The sequence below is a fragment of the Anser anser genome (genome assembly GCF_964211835.1).
Source record: "Anser anser genome assembly, chromosome: 16".
In the NCBI taxonomy this organism is placed as follows: domain Eukaryota; kingdom Metazoa; phylum Chordata; class Aves; order Anseriformes; family Anatidae; genus Anser; species Anser anser.
Window position 1 is genome coordinate 11,494,640 of NC_139737.1, and position 21,814 is coordinate 11,516,453.

Genomic DNA, 21,814 nt, shown 5'->3' on the forward strand with positions numbered 1-21,814 from the left:
AGCCTGCCCCACCAGCACCCACAAAACCGGAGGCCGGAGCCCCGCCGCCCGCGGACAGCGCGGTGGAAAGACGGAGGGCGGCAGCTCGGGAAATTGCTTTCCCCGACGCCGCGCGTTAATCGGCTTCTGCTTTCTTCTCGTGGGAACGCTCCATGGAAAGAACGATGCAAACGGAGTTTGAACACTGCGAGCTATTGATACCTGCTGCTAAGTGTGGTTTTTGAGGAAAGTGAGGAAATCTGAAATATTTTCCCAGTTTCCAGTGGAATTTTTATGCCTATCCCGGCCCATTTCCACAGCAAGCACCAGGGACCCGAACTTCTTGCGATGTCTCTTCAGTGCCAGCCGTATCTCGGGGCACGCTGCGCCTGTGCTTTCTGCCTGCTGTGTTCTTACCTTGGAAAGCAGCTTTACAGGCCCTCGTGGCAGGCCTGGAAAGCCTTTGCCATTTTAAGCTGACCGCTTTCCATCGCGCAGAAAATAAATCCAAATGCACCGAGGAAGCCAAAGCCATTTATCAAGCTAAATGGAAACTGTAAATTCATGCTAACTGGAATCCGATGGAAACCAATTGGGATCCTCCTCCTCCTCCAGGCTCAGGTTTGGCAGGCGAGTCGAACGTCTTCTTGCCTTCCTTATGCCGTCCTCAGAGGCGGCTGGAGCCAGGCCGGGAGCGCTCCCCTTCGAAGGATGCTCGAGGAGCTCGCTGCCTCGCGCTGCCCAGGGACGCTGCTCGAGCTCGGCAGGCAGCGCGGGCGTCCCCCCCCGGAGGCCCCGAGAGGAGATCAGACCTCTCCATTCCCAGCAAATTTATCACATTTAACAAACATCCTCTTTTCAATACCTCCATTATTTAAATTAGCACATGGCAGATTATGTTAACAAGCTTAATTTGTCAAGTAAATCTAATCATATTGCCTACTTCAGCAGCGAACAGGAGCAGTGTTTAGCATTTGTGCCATTTCAATATTGCCTGGAGAGGGGGGGAAAACATGCACCAAACGCTGGCCTTAACTGAATTAGCAGAATCTACACCCAGAACTATGATCAAACGCTGAGGAAAAAAGCAGTGGCGGCAAAGGTTCGACAAATTAGGCACAACCTAATCAAGTTACTGAAACTTTACTTGTGGCCACTGATTTATGGCTGGGGGGGGAAGAAAGATGGGGACCTGAGCGCCGGCTGCCTTATTCCTGCTGTGTGACCGCATTCGTAAAGAAGAAACACCCAGGAGGTGATGTCATGTTATTAAAAAAAAGAAGGGGGGGGAATGGAAACAACCGATTCCCCAATCTAACACCCTCGCTCCGATTAGAAATCCAAGTCTCTGTAATTGTCACGGGCATTTAAACCGAACACAGAAATATGGAAAAAATGAGTAATCCTATTTGGAGAGAGGAAAAGCCAGCCTGCAGAGGATTAGGCCTGGTTCGGCAGCCCCGTAGCTCGGCAATATTTTCCAAAGGGCAAGGTCAAAAGGTACAAAAATCAATAGCAGCGCCGCTCGCCTCCGCAGGTTCGTCAGGTGCCCGTTGGAGGCCGAGCTTCAGGCTCAGGCCAGGCGGCCGCCGCCCTGCTCTTCCCCAGGACCCAACCAGCTGCCCGAGGCCGGCACTTTCAGCGAACCCCCCTTTGGGGTGGGGGCTCCAACGCCTGTCCCAGCCCCGGGCTCTCGGGGGGGGGATCCTGAAGGTCGGAGCCGCGGCGTGGGCGCTCCCCAAGCAAGGCTCGGGGACGCACCGCGTGCCTTCGCTCCCGGCCCAGAAAGGGCAGCGCTCGCAACCAGAACCACGAGGGCGAGGAGGGTGAGAGCCCCGAGCCCCTTCCCTGCGGCCCTCCGTCACGCTTCCCGTCCCTCCCGCCACCATTCGCTTCCCTCCTCCAGGCTGAGACTTCTCCCCCAGGAGCTGCTTTTATTTCCTTCTCTCGGGCTGCTTTAACGGGAGCCTTTTTCGCCCTTTATCGTCGGTTTCCCTTCCCTCCAGCCCCCGGGGACGGCTGCATCTCTGAGCGCTTCCCAAGCTTGACTGGAGCGCGCCGGTGACGCGTCTCACGGCACGCACACTGTGTGACTCTGCCCGCATCCCACCTCAAACGAGGTGGCAGCTCCGCGTCCCACGGCCCGGCCACGTCCCGCTACCGACAGGCACCAAAGGAGTTCTATTTCCTCGGAGATTCCTTCTCACTAACCCGGTAACCTCGATTAAAAAAAGCCAAATTTCTCAGCCACACTGCAGCCTCCCTATAGGATGCTCAAAAGAAAATTCCTCAGTCCTGGTTTGTTCTCTTCACCCAGCAAAACCACTGGTTGGGGGCTTGGAGCAGGGCTTCCCGGCGGAATCCATCCCAGGTGCTGCCACAGCTTTGTTGGTTTTGCAGGTTTAGCGCTGAGTGGGGCTCCCTCCCTCCCCGCCTCACTAAACAACCAAAAAACCACGTTTTCAACGGTGACTTCCCTTTTGGTTTCTTATTTTTAAATTTTTCACCATTTTTTCTTCCCCAAGCCTGCCTTCGCCGGCTCCTCTTCTGCTGTCAGTTGGCTTGCTGGACCGCTAGACCCATACCAAACAGCGAGCTTTGGGGGTGAAGAAACAAACAACCGACAAAAAAAAAAAAAGGAAAGAAAAAAAAACCACCACACAACAAAACCAGCGCAGCCCTTTGTGCCTGGCCGGCATTCCAAGCTCCCCGCTCCTGGCTCCACGAAGTCTGATTTAGTAGCACTGCTGGGAGCTATTAGTTTACGAAAGAACCAGCACGCCCACCCAAGCGCAGACGGCTGCGAGAGGCTCCTCTTACACCGCTGCCATGCGCCTCTCCTCCTGCCCGGAGGAGTCGGAAAGGTTGCGGTTTCGCTGCGGGCAGGAAGCCAGCAAGAAACCAGGCCGGCGGCGAGCGCGGAGGTCAGGCGGAGAAGGGCTGGATTGCGTCCACGCCCCGCTGCTGCCACATGAGAAAATATTAATTAATGGGCAGCTTATTGAGGGAGCACAGCCTCCACCCGGCTCTTCCTCCTCTCCTTTTATCCTGCCTGATGCCCCCATTCCTTCTCTTGCGCATTGTGGTGGCCTGTAACCGTTCTTCCTTCCTTTCTAGACCCTTGTCCTCCTTCCGCTATCGCCCTTTTTCACCTGCTTTCTGCTCCGCTTCTCCATTCTGCTTTCACCACCTCCCCGCTTGCCTCCACCCCTTGCTGCGGTAGCACGGGGAGCTCCAGCACCCCAACGATGCCGCGCAGCCGCTTGCTGCCTGCTACCTGCCTCCGCCACCCACAGCAACCCAGTAAGGCAGCACCCCAAAAAATAAGAGGCACGGGGAACCGGGAGAACCTCCCTGTGCTGCTGCTCAGCCCCCAGCAAGCTACAGCGCTTTTTCCTTGGCACTGGCAGATGCACAACACAACATGCAGAAGAGCCAAGTGCAGAAGGTGACAACAACTCGAACGGCTTACGCTTCCCACCAGCTCTCCTCCTGGAGGGAGAAATAAAAGCAAGGTTAAGTGACATGGGTGGTTACGTGCAAAGTCTCTTAACAGCTGCCAAAATTTGGCTGGCTCATTATCCAAAAACGCCTGCACGGGATGCAGCAGAGTTAACTCCCTGACACCGAGGATTAGCTCTGTGGAGGAGAGGCAGGGGAGAAACGAAAGAAAACAAGCGACGAAGCATCACTCCAGAGTCATCAGGGTTTTGAGATTCTCCAACTGGCTTCTGTTAGGATTGCATCCCTATTTGGGTGCCTACAGACAAGGAAAAATAAATAATAAATTAAAAAAGCTTGATTTCCAGAGATGGAGAACAACCAGCAGGTTCCCTTCACTTGCCTCCGCTGCCTTTGGGGTGTTTGGACACAGACCGAGGAGGACCAGACGCAGTGAACGAGGGCCTAAAATTTTATTACCTTCATCCTTTGTCAGAAGCAAAGCCTATTTGCAGATTTACAGTTCGTGTCAACAGGAAGTTCATGTTTACAAGTTTCCAGGAAAAAAAGCCAGCATTCCTGTCCTATGCAATCGTTTGGTGAGAACTGTCTCCCATGGGAGTTCTCAGATCGGTATGCTAAACAGAAACAAGTTTTAGCCATCTAAAACATCCAGACAAAAAGATAAAGCTATGAAAGAAACGAAGGCCAGAAAGAAAACAATAATTCAGCAATTTAGCGGAAAATACACAGCAAGACACTACAACCGTGTCTGGAAAAATACTTTTTAGCATCTGGGATTCACGCTTAATAAAAACAGAAGAATTTTAAGAGAGTGAAAAGCTGTATTCAGGCGCTAGCATGAGCTTTTCTCCCCTGGCCCCAAATCCCCTGTAACCTCCATGATGTGGGCGCCCTGGGGCCCACACTGCGGAGGGCTCTCCGGCCTCGCCGCCGTCCTGAGGCCTTCAGGAAAGCGAGGGGCAGCAAGGATTTCGGCACAATGGCGCTCCGGTGCCCACCAGCCCCTACACACGGTGCAGTGCCGCAGCCGGCACGCCGCGAGCTCCCAGCCCGGCTGATTTCACGGCCCCTTCCCCCTTACACGGCCCCGTTTTCAGAGCAAAGCGTAGAACAGGGGACCCCGAGCCGAGGACGCCGTTCGTCACCTTCAGCAAGCAGCAGGCAGAAGCGCTCCCGTCCCGGGAGAGCTGGACTCGGAGACCTCCCCTTCCCTACGGGTAGCACCAGCCAAAGGGGAACACAACCCCAGCCCTCCTGCGAGAGTCACCCAGAGCAAGGAGACACTGGGACAGCCAGAGGCCAGGCAGCCCGAGCTCCGGCAGGATGCCGAAGGACCACACTCAGAGGTAAGTACTGATTTATCCCCCGGTGTACAGTTCACTAGATAGGATTACAAAGCACCTAGGGTGGGTTCCGATCTCCCAAGTGCACGCTGTGCCCAGGGAAAGCGTCTGCCTTGACAAATGTCCATTTTCCAACAGAAGAACGATTCCACTAGAATGTTCTTCACCAGCTTCACGGAACAACCTTGCTCAACAGAACCACATCGGGTACAGAAAATCAAGTCTCAACAGGACAAAGCTGCTTCTCCCGAGAGATGGCTGAAGAAAACCAGGCCGAAAAAAAGCATTCAGGATTTAACATGCAAAAGCTAAAAACCAGCCCAGCTAAGGAGAAGGTCCCGCACTGCCAGAGGCATCAGCTCCCCCCCGCAGACCCCACCAGACCTGCACCCAAACCCTGCTGCAGCCGCCCCCAGCGGGTTCAGGGTGACCCAGCTCAGCCAGAGGCGCGCGTCCCCGCCTGCTGCCGCGCACCCGAGCGCGCCCACGCCAAGGCTGCACGACGAGACGCCCGGCTGGATTAGCTGGACGGCAAGGAGGAAACGAGGAGAAAGCCGCCCGAAGCTCTCAGGGCTTCGCTTCCACCTGAAGCGCTCCGCTACCCGCGTGCTGAGCCCTGCCGGCCTCCCTCCGCAACCCAGCACGGCGCAGAAGAACGCTCCGGCGGTTCAAAGAGAAGCTTCAACAGACCGAGAGGAGCGTTTGAGTCGAGCACCGCATCAAAGCGGGCGGAGGTCTTCCACCCACCCCACTCACCAGGCAGACGCGCTCAGGCAACCGCCAAGAGCCACAAGTGAGAAGCCTGCGTGCTGACGTTCATTAACATGCACGGGGGGGAAGAGGAAGAGGCCAAAAATTACCTTAGATCCACAACTCAGACGTACTAAACTCGAAACTTCAGCAGCTGTCAAAACCTTGATTTTCTACACCACAAGTCATTTAAAAAAATACATACGTCTCAGGGAAAGGAGCACGAAAGGAACCTCTTAATTTAAAAACCAGCAATAAAAGCTTGGAGGAGGAGATGAAAAAGAAACGTTCACCAGCAACGCTTCTCCAAAGCGGGGCTGGATTTGATGGTACACCCAGTTAAAAGGCAGCATTCTTGAAATAGTTGATTTGATTTGGCTGTGTTACTAACGAGAGGAAGAAGGGAAAAAAAACCGTCTCGAGCATACATTTACTTCCTCTTCATTTCGCTAATCCCACCCGGCGCCCCCACCGCCGCCGAGGTGAAGCTGTGTTTATTGCAGGCAATTTTGCTCCGGGGTCGGCTCTGCCCAGGTGAAACGGCACACTGCACGTCTCCTTCTTAACTCTTCCCAGCTGTGTTTTGCTGCCTATCCCGAGCGTCCCCACCTGTTTCTGCAGACGGAGCAGCTGCAGCTGGAGGCGAACACCTGGCCCTGCGCAGCCCCACGCGGGCAGCAGGAGCGGGTCGGCGCTCCGGCAGCTCCTGCCCTCCTCGGGGCCACGCACGGCTCCTGCGGCCGCTAACCCGGCCGCTCCCGGCCCGAGCGACCCCGAAACCCCGTGTGCTGATTTTAAGCCGAGCGAGGCTCGTTTGCATGAGGTTAGCTTTCGGCAAAACCGCGCACCGTACAGAGCCGGCACCGCCGCGGGTCGCAGCCGGGGCGGGTGCACGAGGGCGGCGCGGTCACGGCGGGCTGACTCGGCAGCACGCTGCCGGCACGGGGTGCCCCGAGCTCGCACCCGGGCCCTGCAGCCTTCTCCTGCAAGCCCGAATTCAACAGCGAGGTCGTTTGTAGCAGGAGTGCACGAAGAGCACCTGCAAACAGCGGAGACCGCTGGGACGCGTACAGGAACCCAGCAAACGCGCTGCCCAAACGTCTGGGCACGACAACGTCAGTAAGAGGAGCTACCTGCTGCTTAGCAGTGAGTTTCAGAGGGGTTGAGCCTCATTCAGAATCACAGCCATATGGAAAAATGTCCGCCAGACTGAGCACATGTTGGAAGGAAGGAGACAATCTGAGGGCAAAAAATTAAATTTTGCAAAGACAAAAGTGACAGATTCAGGGAATCAGTTCAAGAAAGCCCAGGGGTCAACTGGCACTACCTCTAGTTCTGGGCTCCCCAGTACAAGAAAGACGGGGATCTTCTGGGCAGAGTCCAGCGGAGGGAAAACAAACTCTGGGAAGAGTCCAGCGGAGGGCCACAAAGATGATACGGGGCCTGGAGCATCTCCCTTATGAGAGGAGAGGCTGAGAGACCTGGGGCTGTTCAGCCTGGAGAAGAGAAGACTCAGGAGGGATCTTACCAATGCTTACAAATACCTGAAGTGTGGGAGACAGAGGGACACGGCCAACCTCTTTTCAGTGGTCTGTGGGGACAGGACAAGGGGCAATGGCCGCAAAATGGAGCCCAGGAAGTTCCGCACCAACATGCGAAAGAAATTCTTCACGGTGAGGGTGACGGAGCACTGGGACAGGCTGCCCAGGGAGGTTGTGGGGTCTCCTCTGGAGATATTCAAGGCCCGTCTGGATGCCTCCCTGGGCAACCTGCTCTAGGGAACCTGCTTTGGCAGCGGGGTTGGACCCGGTGATCTCTGGAGGTCCCTTCCAACCCCTACAGTTCTGTGATTCTGTGATAGGTCCTTATGCAAACCAAAAGGTTTTTAAACAAACTGCTCGTCTGGGAAGATGGAAACGCTCCAGCTTCGCACCCTCAGGATCACATCAGCAGCAGAGGCCGTGGAACGAGAGGAGCAGGCCAGGAGATGGGACCTGCGCGTGGTGAGAGGCATGGGGGATGGTGCCGCTCAAAGCTCCCTGTGGGTCCCAGCCCCAAAAGCCCACATCGCTGTGCCCGCTGGAAGCTCGGCCTCCCCCTCACCTCGCCTGTTTCACAGCCCGGTCCTGCAGCCACAAGTTTACTACGAAAATGGAGCGTTGCTGTTTCCTTGACCCATGCAGAACGGATGACCCCAGAGGGATAATCCCGCCTTAATGAGGAAACAATGGGAGCTTTGATAAAGCATACAAATTTCATAAAAGCCCTACTAAAACATTCCTTTGTCTCTGGGCCTGGACGACGGACCTCTGAAATGAATTTCGTGTGTGCCTGCCTTAAGCCGCGTAACGCAACGCCAGGCAGGGAGAGCAGACTTCCCTTTCTTGTCCGCGAGGCACCGTAAAATCCGCAGCGGCGCTGAGGGCAGATTTCCCATGCCTACCGCCACCTGCGTGCCACCCCTCCAACAAAACCCAACTCGGAGGGGCCCGAGGACGCCGCGATCTCACCCGGCTCAGCCTCTCGGCGCGGCGGAGCCGACCTGCCCGCCGGAGACACAGCGAAACCGGCGGCTGGCTCCGTACGGCCCCCAGCCGGCTGCCAGGCGGCCGGGACTTTGTCACCGCCAGCGTGGGCTGCGGTACAGCCAGCGACCTCTGTTCTGGTATTACTCAGCCTCTTCAAGCCTCTGCGAAACCGAGAACCGGGGCCAGGTTTTGCATTAAACGTATGCACGTATTTGAAAACAGTTCCTCACTGCAGCCTAGGTGCAGCAATCACGTTGTGCTCACCGTACAAAAATCCTCTGACACTTGTTTTCTGCCCTTGCGAGACCTCCTTCCAGCAGCGCGGGAGTGACATTTCAACACTTTCTCTTACCCTCGAGTGTAAACACACAACCGCTGAGAAAAAGCAGCGGTGCTCCGGCCTGACACAACCAGGCGTGTTGGGGGAGAATTCCTGCGCTGTATCAGTGGCTGGAATTACCAGAGCTTTGCCAACAGCTTAATGAGATGGAAACTCACGGTCCCGCTGCCAGAACATGTTTGCTGGGGTATAAACTATTTGGATGCCCTGAATGTTTTGCCTCAGTGTTATAAAACAGGTGCAAAGAGGTGCATCTCCATTCACGGAGCAGCCGCTCGGAGAGGCGCAGCCATTTGGACGGTACCATCGGTGACAGATTTAAATTCCTGGCGTGCTACATGTACGGAGGCCGGTCTGTCCCTCGTAGCGTCCTCGCCCTGGCTGTTCGGGCTGATCTACACGATCATCCCATGCCGGAGAAACACAGTCAGCAGACAGCTGGCTCCTGCGCATCCTCGCCCAGCTGAGCCCGCTCTTCCTTTTCTTCGGGGCGCCCAGCATCATCCCGGCCCTCAGCCTTCATGGAGGTGAGGAAGCGGCTGGCTGCGAACCCTCCTGCAAACAGGGCAGAGCTCGGTGGGCTCTGCTTTTGCGGAGCCGCTGCCCGCTCAGGGGCACAGAACCACAGAACGATGATGGTTGGAAAAAACCTCCGAGATCACCTGGCCCTGCCCAAAACGTTCGCTGCAGCCTGTGCGGCGTCATCGGTGCTGGCAGAGGACGGAGGAAAGCAACGGGTGCGGTAAATAACATCCAGGAGCAGTGACTCAGCCAACAAGCCATATTTTTGCAAGCATATTTGACCATAAAAATAGAATGCATTTTATTCCCTTAACTTTACATCTAACTTAGCTCTCTTAATTAGAGGTACAGGGCTCAAGGGAAACTGCTGTAATTATTGAATGGAAAATAAAACCTGATGAAATGGTGGCTGCAGTGACTGAGGACTTCACATTTAAATAGAAGTGGGAGGAGGCAAATCAAGAACCCCACACGGAATACCTGTGTTATGTCATGACACCCAGGTACCCATTCCACACACGCTTCGGCGTGGGAAGAGCGCCCTCGGCACCTCTGCAGTGTCAGTGTCAAGCTGTACCACAACCATTATCCGTCCTGCCAGTGCCTCCACTTCTCGTTTTGGCAAGGCAGAACCTGAAAGCGCAAACCGAAGAGCAAAGCTCCCAACGTCACGGTCACGGCACTGTACAAAGCCTTGTAAAATAAGTTATTTTAAAACGTTTGAATGTGTCTTGGGTTTGCAAGGCAGCTGGCATGGAAAGCCATGGGATTAAACTGACAGAATTTGTTTCCACCATTGGACCCCCTCCTGCTTCCAGCCCGACTAAGCCGCTGAAAACACAACTGCACTGAAAGTTCCCAAAGAGCAGGAAAAAACAAACAGCGTTTCGGCCGTTAACATATCCAGGAAAGACTTCTGCAGGCTGGTGTTGGAACAGCACCTCCCAAATGAGTAAGATCAGAAAGACACAGAGGAAGGCTTGAAAAACTTGTCCTGTCAAGTGATGGGAACCACGAAATAAATGCCCTGCTGTATGGAAAACCTGCACACATCCAGAAGGAGGGAGAAGAGCATTAAAATGCAAAGCAAAGGACTGTATTCCGGCCCCGTGAGCTTTCCAGAAGAGGGGAATCTGCTGCAGTCTAAGATTCTCCCTAAGAAGATTCCATCCAGTTCATTTCTAGGCGCCAGGCACACCTCGATCCAGAGGGCTGGCCACGCTTTCACAGAAAAAAATCCACCCCTTGGGGAAAGGAAAAGGCACTGATCAGTGTACTCTGAAAGCTGGTGGCTTGTGGACCAAGAACCGCAACCTAGGGGGTCAGACCTCGTGCAGCCGAGGAGTAAACGCACAGCAGTACACGGATGCAGGCGATTCACCAGAAGCTCCTTTTTGCACGATGCTGACTTTTGGTCTCTGTTACCTTGTCTTGTTACCACCTCTACGAAAAAGCTGCTGCTGGCTTCTCCACGTTCCTGCCCCTCCTTTCTGCGTGCACATTTATAGGGGAGGGCTAGTTTGGCTGAAGAAACGGAGATCAGAGGAAAGGAAGGCAGCTGTGGAACCGCGCGTCTCCCACCTCTGCGCGGTGCTGAACGTACCTGGAGGTGACGCCCTCTGCTACCAGCCGCTCCGTGTGCCACCAAGTAAGAAATGCCTCCCTCCAGCACGCAGCCTCCTTTCCTCCATGGCACAACGAGGCACGGATGGACGGCAGCAGAGACCAGCAGAAGGATCTGCTCCTGCCTCTCTGCTTCTCCACCCGCAGCCTGGAACTGTTTTATCTCTGCGGTGGTCCCAGGGACGCTCTCCCAGATCTGCTAAACTTCAAGGTTGCCACTGAGTTGACATTTTTGTTATTTGTTTGGAAAACATCCTCAGGATTGCTACCTTTCCTTTTTGTCTCTAAAAGCAAAAAGCCTCCTGGCAAAAATTTATCAGATAGCTCCATGATGAGGAAAAAAACAAAAAGTGGATGGGTCCGCGATAAGGATATCAAGTATAGTAACTTCCAGCTATGAATCGGGGAAGGAGAAGGGAGTAGGGAATGCACAGAAGGCTGAAAACCTGGACACATCGGCTTGTGCGCACGCCCAGCCATGGCAGAAGCACTGAAATATCCTGAAGTAGATGTCTAGGCTCAAAGAGGAGGTGGGCGTGTAAGCGGACACAAGTGATCTCAAGTTGGGCTTGAGGGTTTTTCAGTGCTCCCTGCTCTGGGAAGGTCAAAGAGCAGGAACACGTCTCCGAAAGAACCTTCCTGAGGACGGCTGAGTTTCTCAGCCCAATGTCACGTCCGGCTTGTGTCATTACTCACCGCGGGCAGGTGATCCATTAGCATCTGTGGTGTGAACAAGGAAGCGAACGGCAGAAGGAAAGCGAAGAGCTAGAAAGAATTTCTGGCTGGAATTTGCTGCTTTCAGGCTCCCCATAAACACGGGCTGTGTGCTGGAAAGGCCACGTTCGCATCGCAAAAGCGAAATGGGCATAAGGCTTCCATCCAACTCGGGTTTAATTGGCAGAGAAGACAGATCAGCTCTTTGAGAAAAATCCCAATTGTTGATCTCTGTTTTGTCTTGCAGTGGTGTACAGTATTCCTCCTCACTTCCTGCCAGAAGCGGTGGAAGTACTATGGGCTGTGCAGTAATTACAGCCGCTCAGCCCAGAAATGGCTGCATTTCAAACTGAGCGGAAGATGGGAAAGCGAGGAGCGGCTCCTTGATAAACGTTTAACCTGCTTTCAGACCTCTGGATGAAAAGACATTCTTCCAAACAAACGGTCGCCGTTTGCTTAATGCCTGTCCCATTTGTCTCCATAAAGCCTTAGTGCTGCCCAACGCTGCTGGCACCTCGGGGCCAGCCCGGCAAACCCAGGGCAGTCCAGCCTGAACGCGACAGCCGGGGGGCAGAGGGGCCACCGTGGGCAGGGGCTCGGTCCCAGAGAGGCTGGGCTCGATCCCATCTGCTTTTGCCGAACCGACCTCTCTCCGGCTCCTCGGAAAATCTGGCCACGCCAGCACTGCACCCCCCAAAACACGCTGCCTGACTTTTGTAGTAGGGCTGGGAGTTTTCAGTCTTCTGATTATCAGCAGAACAGCCACAATTATCCAAATAAAACTATTACTATATTGGGCCTTGGATCATAAATAGAACCTAATGGATTTTATTACATCCCAGGAAGCACGAGTTACAGAAGGAGAAGTATTGCTAAGCGTGCATTGCTGCTACCTATCAATTTCTCCTAAACACTCAGCACTTAAGAAATATCCAAAGAAACACACTGCTTCCACAGCACAACTATTTCAAATTCCCCTTTCAGCTCTTCCCTTTTAGCCAACTTGCACGGTACATTTTAGCAGCTGAAAATTAAAGGGTCACAATATTGAGCCTTCAGGTATCAAGTTCACAATGGAAATAGCAGCTGACACGGAAAGGGCACCGCTGAGCACGGCAGTCGTAATTTTGTTGCCTCTGAGCTGGAGGCAGCTCCCTCACATGAAGTTTGTTATTTAACTCAGCAAGAAACGAAAGAAAATGTTACAGCCGTGGATTTATTCCTTACACAGCCTCTTGCAAACCATACTCCAAAACCTGAGCCATGCCAGGAGCAAGAGGCTTTAACTCAGGCTGCGGCATCCCCTCTGATCCCGCTAACTCCCAATCGAGGGACGAGGGGACAGCCTAAATAAGGACCGCTTGCGCTTCAAGCCCTTCTGCTGGAGCCCAGCTTGCAGAGACCGTCACGGGAGCCAAACGCAGCTCCCGGTCCGAGGGCAGCAGCTTGCAGCAGCAGCTCCGGGCCGCGGCACAGCCACCAGCCCAGGCACCCTCCCGCAGCAGGGGAGGAACAAAGAGCGCAGGAAAGCAGCCAGATCCGCGGGCTTCCCGCTCGCCCCCTCCTCGCGTGGTACAGGAAAAAGCAATCTCACCGCCCCGGGGACTCCCCACCTGGCCCCGCTCAGAGGTGACAGCCCGGGCCTGCTGTTATCTCCAACACAGACGCATTTATTCTCCGGAGAGCCTCCCACATCTTATCTAGCCGGCGGTTTCCAAACGCCTATCGTACGGTCCGGCTAAAACCGCTCTAAGCTCTTTTATGCAACTGTTTCTGAGAGGAATTCGGATGGGGGGAAAAGGAAGGAAGAACAAGAAGTCCCCCTTCGCCATCCGCGATTGTCATGGAAAGCAGCCTGCTGCCCGTCTGCCCCGCTCCCTGCCTCGCCAAGCGCCTTGTAAACAGGACCTGGCACATGAATGGATGTACAGTTTACAAAGATCCCTTACTTAAAGCAAATTTGCCTCTCAACACATGGCCAAACTCTCACACAATAAATTAACTATTTGGCAGCCACCGAGCCATCGCTGGAGCCAAACCAATTAGGGTTTAATGTGATCCCAATTTCCTATTTCTGAGACCGGGGTCGGGGGGGAGGCAAGAGGGAAGAGGAGGGAGTGAGAGCTGAGTAAATCCCCCCTTGCTTTATAAATCCTTGCCAATCATCCCAGATAAACCTGTCACCCACAGCTCTAAATCTGCATTTGCACTCGCATGCTCAAAGGGACGCTATGGGAAAAGGCACGCTGGGCTCAGGGAGCCTGACTCCCAACATGTGTTTTCCATACTTGGGAAATTCAATCATTTAAAAAATATTTACCAAGCTTTGTCTTTAATTAGAAAAACATGAGGACGGATAAGGAGAGTTATTGTTTCTAAGCTAGAAATGTCAGGGATCCTAATGATGTCACAAGATAAACCCAATTACCGACCCACGTATATGCTGCCAGGGAGGCAAACATTTCGGAGAGTTTTTCATCTCCCCTCAAAGTTCAGTGCTTCACAGCCACAATTAATCAGCGGCTTCTCGGCCCCCCCAGACCTAGCCAGGGAGGAGGAGGGAAGGCTCCTGACTGCAGATCTGCTCGACTGGGTGTTTTGATGCAAAAGAGCGTGCCCGGAGGGGGAGGAAGATGGAAACCATTTGACTTCTTTGTGTTTCAACATCCTGACTGCAGAGCCTCCCCTGCTCATGCAATTACCTGCCATCACCTAAAACAAACAAACCATCCTCATCTGCACCTGGAAGTATCACGCAGCGAGTGTTCACATCCTTTTAAAAAGTGCTAAATTAATTCTCTGCCTAACCCGGAGCCACCGAAAGATTTGTTCCCGAGAACATCGCCACGAAACGTTGCCTCCCACCATACTCACGGAACTGCAAAGAAAGGGCCTCGAGGAGAGGACGGGCTGCAGAGACCCAAGCTGGCCCAGAAGGCAGGCATGAAGGAGCAGCCACCGTCTTCCTCCCTTCCCGTGAAGGCAAGGAAAGGTTGAGCATTTTCCCTGTCCACGCTGCTGCCCGTAAGCCCGCTGCAGAAGCTGGCCCCGCGGATGCACCCCGCACTTCCAGCTCAGCTTGTTCAGGCACCTCCGGCCAGATGCAAAGAGACTCCGCAGGCAGGATACACAAGAACTTAAAAGTATAAAGCAAATATTTGTTGGCTAACACACAGAGAAGATAGCTGGGATGTAATGAGTTATTAGGCGAAGCATTTGTGTGCTCACCACTCCTGATAAGGCGTCTGAAGAGTCTCTGCTGGCCGGCAGGCGTCAGGGAAGGTCCCTGGCTCGGCTCCCCAGCGCTGCCCAGCTGCTGCCTGCCACCAGCCCAGTCCCACCAGTGCCCCCAGCGCTCGACCCAACCGGTCCTCCCCGGTCGCTGGCAGACCAGCCTGCCCCACGCACACCAAGCACCCTGCCCTCTCCTTCCTTTAGGATTTGGTACCTCCCCATTTCACTTCTTTTCCTTCTCGAGTCCTTGAGTGACTCAGGGTCCTCTGGCTGTAATTTCAATTTTTCTTATCTCTGTACAGATTTTCTCGCAGCTCTTTCTCAGCAGTCTGAGTCGAGGTTACGCAGCTGTGCCATGTCAGAGCCAGGCCTCAGATCCTCAGCAGGAGCACAGCCAAATTTTGGGGTGGGATGCTTACAGCAGGGGCTGCAGAGGGAGACGGTTACTCTCAGGCACCCTGAAAAGCTCCAAGCACATCGCAAGGCCTCAGAGAAATAATTCCCATTGCCGCTGTCAAAGCAGATCACCCAGCAGCAGCGATTACCAGACGAACAGACTGTCCCGGTCATGCTTCTTCAGGAGATTCAGCGTGGCAGTCCCGAGCCCCGGGACGAAGCTCTGCACCCATCTCAGCCAAGGCCAGCTGGCTGCAGCGGGGCAGAGGAGCAGAAGGCACCGCGCTGCGGGGTTACCGACCTGCTGGGCAGGAGCAACCCCTGCTCTGCCACGCCACGGTCAATCCCTTACGCTCCGCAACTTCTGGATTTGGGGGAAATTTAAGATATTCCAAGTCGTGTATGCCAGAAATAGCTAGGTAAACACAAACAAAAGCCCGGCGGGAGTGTCCCAGGTGATACATTTGGAGGAACGTGCTGCTACAGCGACTATTAGGAAGTGGCAGACCAAATCCCAAAAGCCCACAAGGATTCAGAAAAGCAGATGTGTTTAGTTCAATGTGTTTAGTTCAAGGAGAAGCTGGCATTGATGCTAGCAAACCAGCGTGTCTGTTAAATCCGCTTCGAAAGGCAGCAGTGTTCCTGCAAGCATTCACTAAGTGCAGTCAACCGATTATTCTATGACATCTACAGAAAAAAAATGGCTGCTGCTACTCTTTTTTAATTTTTTATTTCAAAAAGCTTCAGCGTCATCTATTGATGCAAAGTCAAGACAACAGCATGCCATTTATCTTCTGAAAATACCCCTGCAGCTCAAGGTTGAGAGCTATTACTAAATACTATCTTAAATTCCACCATAAATCTACCCCGGAGAAAATCCCTGCCTGAATATTCTGATCCTTTAAATTCTACGGAGGCCGCAAAGCTTGACTTTGAAGAAAACATATGTGCAGTCTTTGACCTCAAAGCCCAACCACCAGATAAGCTATTACCTGTAGAAGTTAATGCTTCTCTCTCTATAAGAGCATGAAAGGGAGTAACAAAGTTTTAGCTGAGCTCTGAGGTCAGGGCTGGCTAGCCTGGAGTCCACAGATGCAGCTGCAATGACAGCCAGCGACATCTTCGTAGCTGAACCGGGCCTGGGGTGCGGCAGGGAGGGACGGCAAGGCAGCAGTGGCACAGGGAAGCCTTCTGCCCCGCGCCAGCTGGACAAATGCCCTCAGGAACACGGGTTTCAGTCTGGAAGGGTTCCGAGTAATAACAGAATCACAGAACCCACAGGTTCGGGTGGGAAGGGCCCTTAAGGCCCACCCAGGGCCACCCCCTGCCCCCAGCCCAGGCTGCCCCCAGCCCCACCCAGCCTGGCCTCGGGCACCCCCGGGGATGGGGCACCCCCAGCTCCTGGGGCAGCCTGGGCAGGGCCTCGCCGCCCTCAGAGGGAAGGATTTCCTCCTCACATCTAAGCTGAGCCTGCCCTCTTCTAGTTTAACGCCATCCCCCCGGCCTGTCCCTACCCCCTGGCAGGGTCCCTCCCCTCCCTCCTGCAGCCCCTCAGGCCCGGGCAGGCGCTGGGAGCTCTCCCGGGGCCTTCTCTGCCCCAGGCCCAGCGCCCCCAGCCCGGCTCCATGGCACAGGGGCTCCAGCCCTCAGGCACCCGTCTGGGTGCAAGCACTGCCTCCAGGACCTTTTATATCAGAGGGGGATATCTGGTGGCTACACCTCGAGGCAGCTGCGAAGCCCTGGCAGCCCAGGCCGGTGGCAGCTGCACTCAGCGTACGTGTTCCCCTGCGGCCCTGCTTTGGAGAGAGTCACACACCTGAGCTCTGCCTGAAGTGCACGCTCCTCCCTACCCTCAGAGAAGCTGCAAGTCAGAGGAAAACTCTTTGCTCTGACTGCTTTAAAAAGTCAGTTTATTTCACTCTCCCTAACACTGGTGCAAGGGGGGAGTAACATCTTAAGCCAGTTAGTTTACAGCACAGAAAAATCAATACCAAGTCCCTCAAAGACCTATTTTAATTTCTACACATTGGAAATATCAGTGTAAGAAAGGGATGTTCATGAGAGCCAGCCTGTGCCTTAAACTCATACGGAACACCCCAAAGTTTTAAAGCAGTCCCACATTTCTCCTTTCTTTCTGGATCATTAGTTTCAGAGCAAGCACTGAAGTATTTCTCCATACTTCTCTCTCAAAGAAATCAGGAAACCTCCCAATACAGCCAAGAACTGTGTTCATAACGCAGTGGAAATCACTGGGCTGATAACAAAGGCAATGAATAAAATTTGTGCTTAAACAAATTACGGGTCTATCCTGATTATTCACTTCCTAGAGACCAAAGATAAAACCCAGCAGTGCTCTGGGGCAGATGCGAGGCCCAGTGACAAGAACCAGTGACGTCTTGTCCTAGCAGTCAGCCTGGTCAATACCTGGCACTAAAAGGACATCGTTCCCTGTTTTCTATCTATAAAGCTGCTGACGGCTACAGCACATATTTATGTGCTTATCCTTATAAAACAGCAGTATGGCTCTTCGGTGTTATCATTAGCACTTCACCGATGGAAGCTGAGCCACAGGCATATGAAAGCCGCATAAAAAATGATGCTTTAGCTGCAGCTGAGTCATCCGAAGAACCCCTCCCTACGGCGTGCCAGGTGTTTGTCACCCCCTCTTGCCAGTAGTCACGGCCTTGCCATACCTGCCGGCTTTTGGTCCCATGCAATCGCTTCCTGACCCGGTTCTGTCAAAGGGATCCAGGCTAAAAGCCCTGCTGGCAGACATGGTTTACGTTGCAAAACTGAACAGCTACATAAAGACTTGCACACATTTCATCTACAATCCAGAAAAACATGCAAACAACTTGCCCAAGGTTGCAGAAAGCACCACAGCTGAGGCAGGAACTGGTTTTACACATCCCCCCTGAAGCTATGGCTTCAGGCGCAAGATCACCGTTTCCTTTCGCTTCAATTATTTTTAAGTGGGATTTTAAAGGCCTGCCTTTTCTCCCAGCGCTCAGTCCAACAGAAACAGGGAACCTTACCAGACTCTGCACACGTCAGGCTGCACCCTGAGCAGACACCCTGGGTGGGATTTGTTTCATCTAACTCCTAGCTGCCAAAGTCTGAGCCAGTTATCCAGGACTCCCCTTGCAGTTTGTGAACACAAGCAGGCACCTCCAGAACATAACTCATCTCATCCCAAGAGTGGTGTCCAAGGAAGGAGAGGTGAAGCACCCTCTCAAGTGCCTGCTTCTCCTGTAAAGGGAGCTCAGAGAAAGGAGACCGGGTACATACAGCTGACTTTTGGGTACTGAAGCTAAAGCAGGTGGTCTCACCCAAGTTCCTTCTGTGGGGTCTTTTTTTCAAGACAAAGGGAAGAGCCCTCCCTCGCAGTGAGGTTAGGAGTGGCTCAGTCAGGTACCAGGTTTCCGCAAACCCACGTTGCTGCTCACACAGCTTGCTCATTGCGACGCCTGCCTCCCGCAGCAGCCGTCTTCACTGCCGGCTGTTTCCAGTCTGCATGCTTTGATAGACCAATATTTGTAACTGCCTTAGGGGCAAAACAACCTCGCTCAGAACATCCCCACACACTCTGCACCGAGCAGCGCGATAAAGCATTCACCCACCCCCTGCAATTTCCGTCTCTGGGTAATTCCTTCTTCCTAGCAGGAATGTAGCTTGCAGGGTGGTTTCCACGTTAAAGCTGGCATCTATCTTTATGCTGCTTCCCTTTGAGCAATCACACTTCATTTTAAAATTCCCTCATTTCCTCTGAGCATTCCGATAAGCCCGTAGTGCTTTTCTGAACTACAACTTATAAACGGATCGCGAGGAGGCCATGGTCCAGCCCACAAAAGGCCCACGCAGCCCATGAGCCATCGTCCTTCCTCCCTCTGCCTGGGAGGGTGCTGAACCCACTCCCAGCACACACACTTCTCTGCAGATAACTGCTGCACACAGACAAACAGATGAGAAGAACGATCAGGAGGCCAATACCTGACGGGCACGTGCCAACCATCTATTCTGCTCCTTGGCAGCAGTAAGGCACTGCCCTGCACTCTTGCCAGCCTCACGGCTTTCAGCGAGACCGCAACTGTTCCAGAAATAAACGTCCCGTTTTGAGAAATTAATGAAAGCAGGGCTCCCGTTATCCACGTTCCTACTCCCAAACAACAGGGCACGCTCAGGGGGTCCCCGGCAACTCCACACGCACACACGTGCACCCGGTCCTGCTCAGCTGAGCACGCTGTGGCCTGCCTGCGAAGACAAGAGGAAAACACGGCAGCGGCGGGCCCGCAGCACCCCGAACCAAGCAAAGATATCCGAAAACTCGCCCTGGGCGCGAAACGTGTCCGGTCCCCGTCGCCTCTCAGCGCTGGCAGCGCGTTGGCGCTGGCAGCTCGGTGGCACCAGGCCGTGGCAGCGAGCGGCTCGCCGACCACCGCCGCGACCCAGGACCACTGCCGCTGCCCCACAGCCCATCCTGCCAGGGGGCAGGGGGCCCCCAGCCCACCCCGCTGCGCCCCTGCTCCGCGCCGCCAGCCCCACAGGGCACACGGCAGGATGGGGCAGGGCCAGCCCCGCTGCTTTGCCTGGCGGCAATAAACCGCATGCTAGTTAAACGTGCACTAACACAACACACACACCGGTAATATCCGTGTACACCAGTATACATCCATATACATCCGTATACATCTATATACGTCCATATACATCCATATACGTCCATATACACCCATATACACCCACATGCACGCACACCAAGCCTGTGTGCGGCCGCAGCGGGGCACCCCGGGCACGCAGCGCAGCCCAGCCCAGAGCAGCCCGGCCCAGCCCGGCCCAGCCCCGCGCGGTACCGGCGCTGCCCCGGCCGCCCCCCCCCGGTCCCCCCCGGCCCCCGGCCGTGCCGAGGCAGCCCCGGTGCCGCCCCCGCTCCGTGCCGGCCCCGCTAGGCCCGCCGAGCCCCCCCCGCCCCGCCGCCGCGGCTCTTACACTGGCAGCCTCCCGGGATCCCCACCATCGCCCGGCTCCTCGCCGGCGCCACGGCCCGGCCCGGCCCGGCCCGGCCCCTCGCCGCCTTCTCCCGCTCCCGGCGCGGCCCGAGCGGCCCGGCCCGGCCCGGCCCTGCCCGCCTCTCGGCGTGACGCGGCCGGGGGCGCGGCCTGCCCCGGCCCGGCCGCCCGGGAAGGGCCGCGGCGGTGGCGGCGGCGACGGGGCCGGGCCGGGGGCGCTGCCGCGGGGGCTCCCCGTGGGGCTGAGGGGAAGGCGCGGAGCTAAACGCGGGGAGCCCCGGGAGCTGCTGCCCCCGGAGGGCTGTGAGGAGAAGGGGAGAGCCCGCCCAGGGCCTGCCTGCGAGGGGCGGCGGCACGGCGGGGCTCCCGGGGTGTGTGCCCCCGCGGTGCTGTGCCCCCGCGGTGCTGTGCCCCCGCGGAGCCAGCTGCCCCCGCGGGCCGGTGGAAGGACTCAGACCACAAAGGCGCCCGGGCCGGGCTCCCTTCCCCAAAATAAAGCGCTGACACCACGATACGGGGCGTTGCATCTCGTTCTAGATAACTCGTTCAAATAAGAATCAGAAAAGGGGCAGTATTCATGCTTTTATGAGGATTTAATTGTAAATTGTATTCTAGCGTTGATTTTTGGAACCTCCAGACCGATCTCGCCTTGCCTGCCAGCGCCGCGCTGCTCTCCTGGCCGTGCAGAGCCTGCCCGCACTGCCCAGGTTAACCCAGGGACGTGACGGTGCCCAGCAAACGCCGCGCCGTGCGCAGGGCCCTGGCTCCGGCCTGGGGACGACGCTGGGGGACAGACGCGGTGCTGCCCACACGCTGCTGCGTGTTTGGGGAACTCCGTGGTGCTTGAAGGGCAACTGGGATGAAGAGCGCGGCTCTTCGGCAAGGACGGCCACGGCTAACCGCTCAGGCCTTCCTCCGTGCGGAGCGGGCTGAGGAGCTCTGTCACCAGCCCGTGAGGTGAGGTGTCACTTTGCTGCCGAGGGAGTTTTGTGTGCCAGCAGCTCTCCCACGGGCCTGGCCCATCTCCCGTCACCTCTGTCTGCAAATTCCCCACGGAGTCCGCACACAGAAAAAACTCATTTAGACAGACTCATGAAATGAAGCTAAGTCAAAGACCTGAAATGGGGGTGTTTAAACTCTGGCAGAGTCCAAAGCTTGGGTGCCATTTCCCTCTGGTAGGTACCTCCAAGCCCAGAAATGGTGGAATTTTGGATCACAAAAGCTTCGCTAAGTGTCTGTGAGTTCCGCCCGGGGTTTGTCGAGGCCGCACGTGCAGCAGCAGCCCTGTGCTGACAGCTGGCCAGCATCTGAAAACAAAGCGTGAGGCTGCTCCTGTCCTGAAGGAATTTGCCCTGAGAGGTTCTCCGGGGGCACTGCAGGTAGGACAGCTGGGTCAGGGACTTCCCAGCAGACCTAAAAGAAAGTAGCTGCACGTCTGCAAATTGGGTTATAGCTGGGGTTTCTGTTCCCATCAATAAAATACACGTGGCCCTGGAAGCAGGGTCAGGACCCAGTCTCCTGTCCTGGGTTGATGCCACGCCACCAGTTGGCAAGTCATGCTGGTACCAGTGTGCCTGTGGCTCTTTGCTTCCTGCAGTCCAGTGGCTCAGCCCTTGCAGGGCTCAAAGCCAGTGGAGGGGACCTCTTGGGATGGAGAAGGACACGCAGACTGCCCACCCTAAGCACCATTAAGTCTCTGTCTTTACAAACAAGGCAACGAGGGCTGTGAGCCCTGTGCAGCTCTGGGGAAGAAAAGGCAGGAGCCCCTGCCTCCAGCCGTGGGCCGGGGCTGCTGTTTCCCAGTAGGACCACGCTCCCAGCAAACGGGGTGTGAATCCCCCCAGTTCTGCACTGGTTGGTCCTGGTCAGGCGCCCACGGAAAGCGCAGCTGTGGGTGAGCTGCTGTGCTCTGGT

The 21,814-nt window shown here is 55.3% G+C and overlaps 1 protein-coding gene across 4 annotated transcripts in view; it reads right to left on the reverse strand.

The window, feature by feature from the left end:
• Positions 1-20,028, reverse strand: part of CBFA2T2 (CBFA2/RUNX1 partner transcriptional co-repressor 2) — a 63,849-nt gene extending 43,821 nt beyond the window's left edge. For 2 of the 4 annotated variants that reach the window (XM_083800978.1, XM_083800977.1), the window contains exon 1: positions 19,881-20,028. In XM_083800978.1, the coding sequence (XP_083657104.1) occupies positions 19,881-19,908 (28 nt within the window). In that variant the 5' untranslated portion in view covers positions 19,909-20,028. Of the gene's footprint in view, positions 1-6,146; positions 11,520-19,880 lie in introns of those variants that run through there. The other 2 variants (XM_083800976.1, XM_083800975.1) reach the window with 1 other exon arrangement.
• Between the last annotated feature and the right edge of the window lie 1,786 nt (positions 20,029-21,814).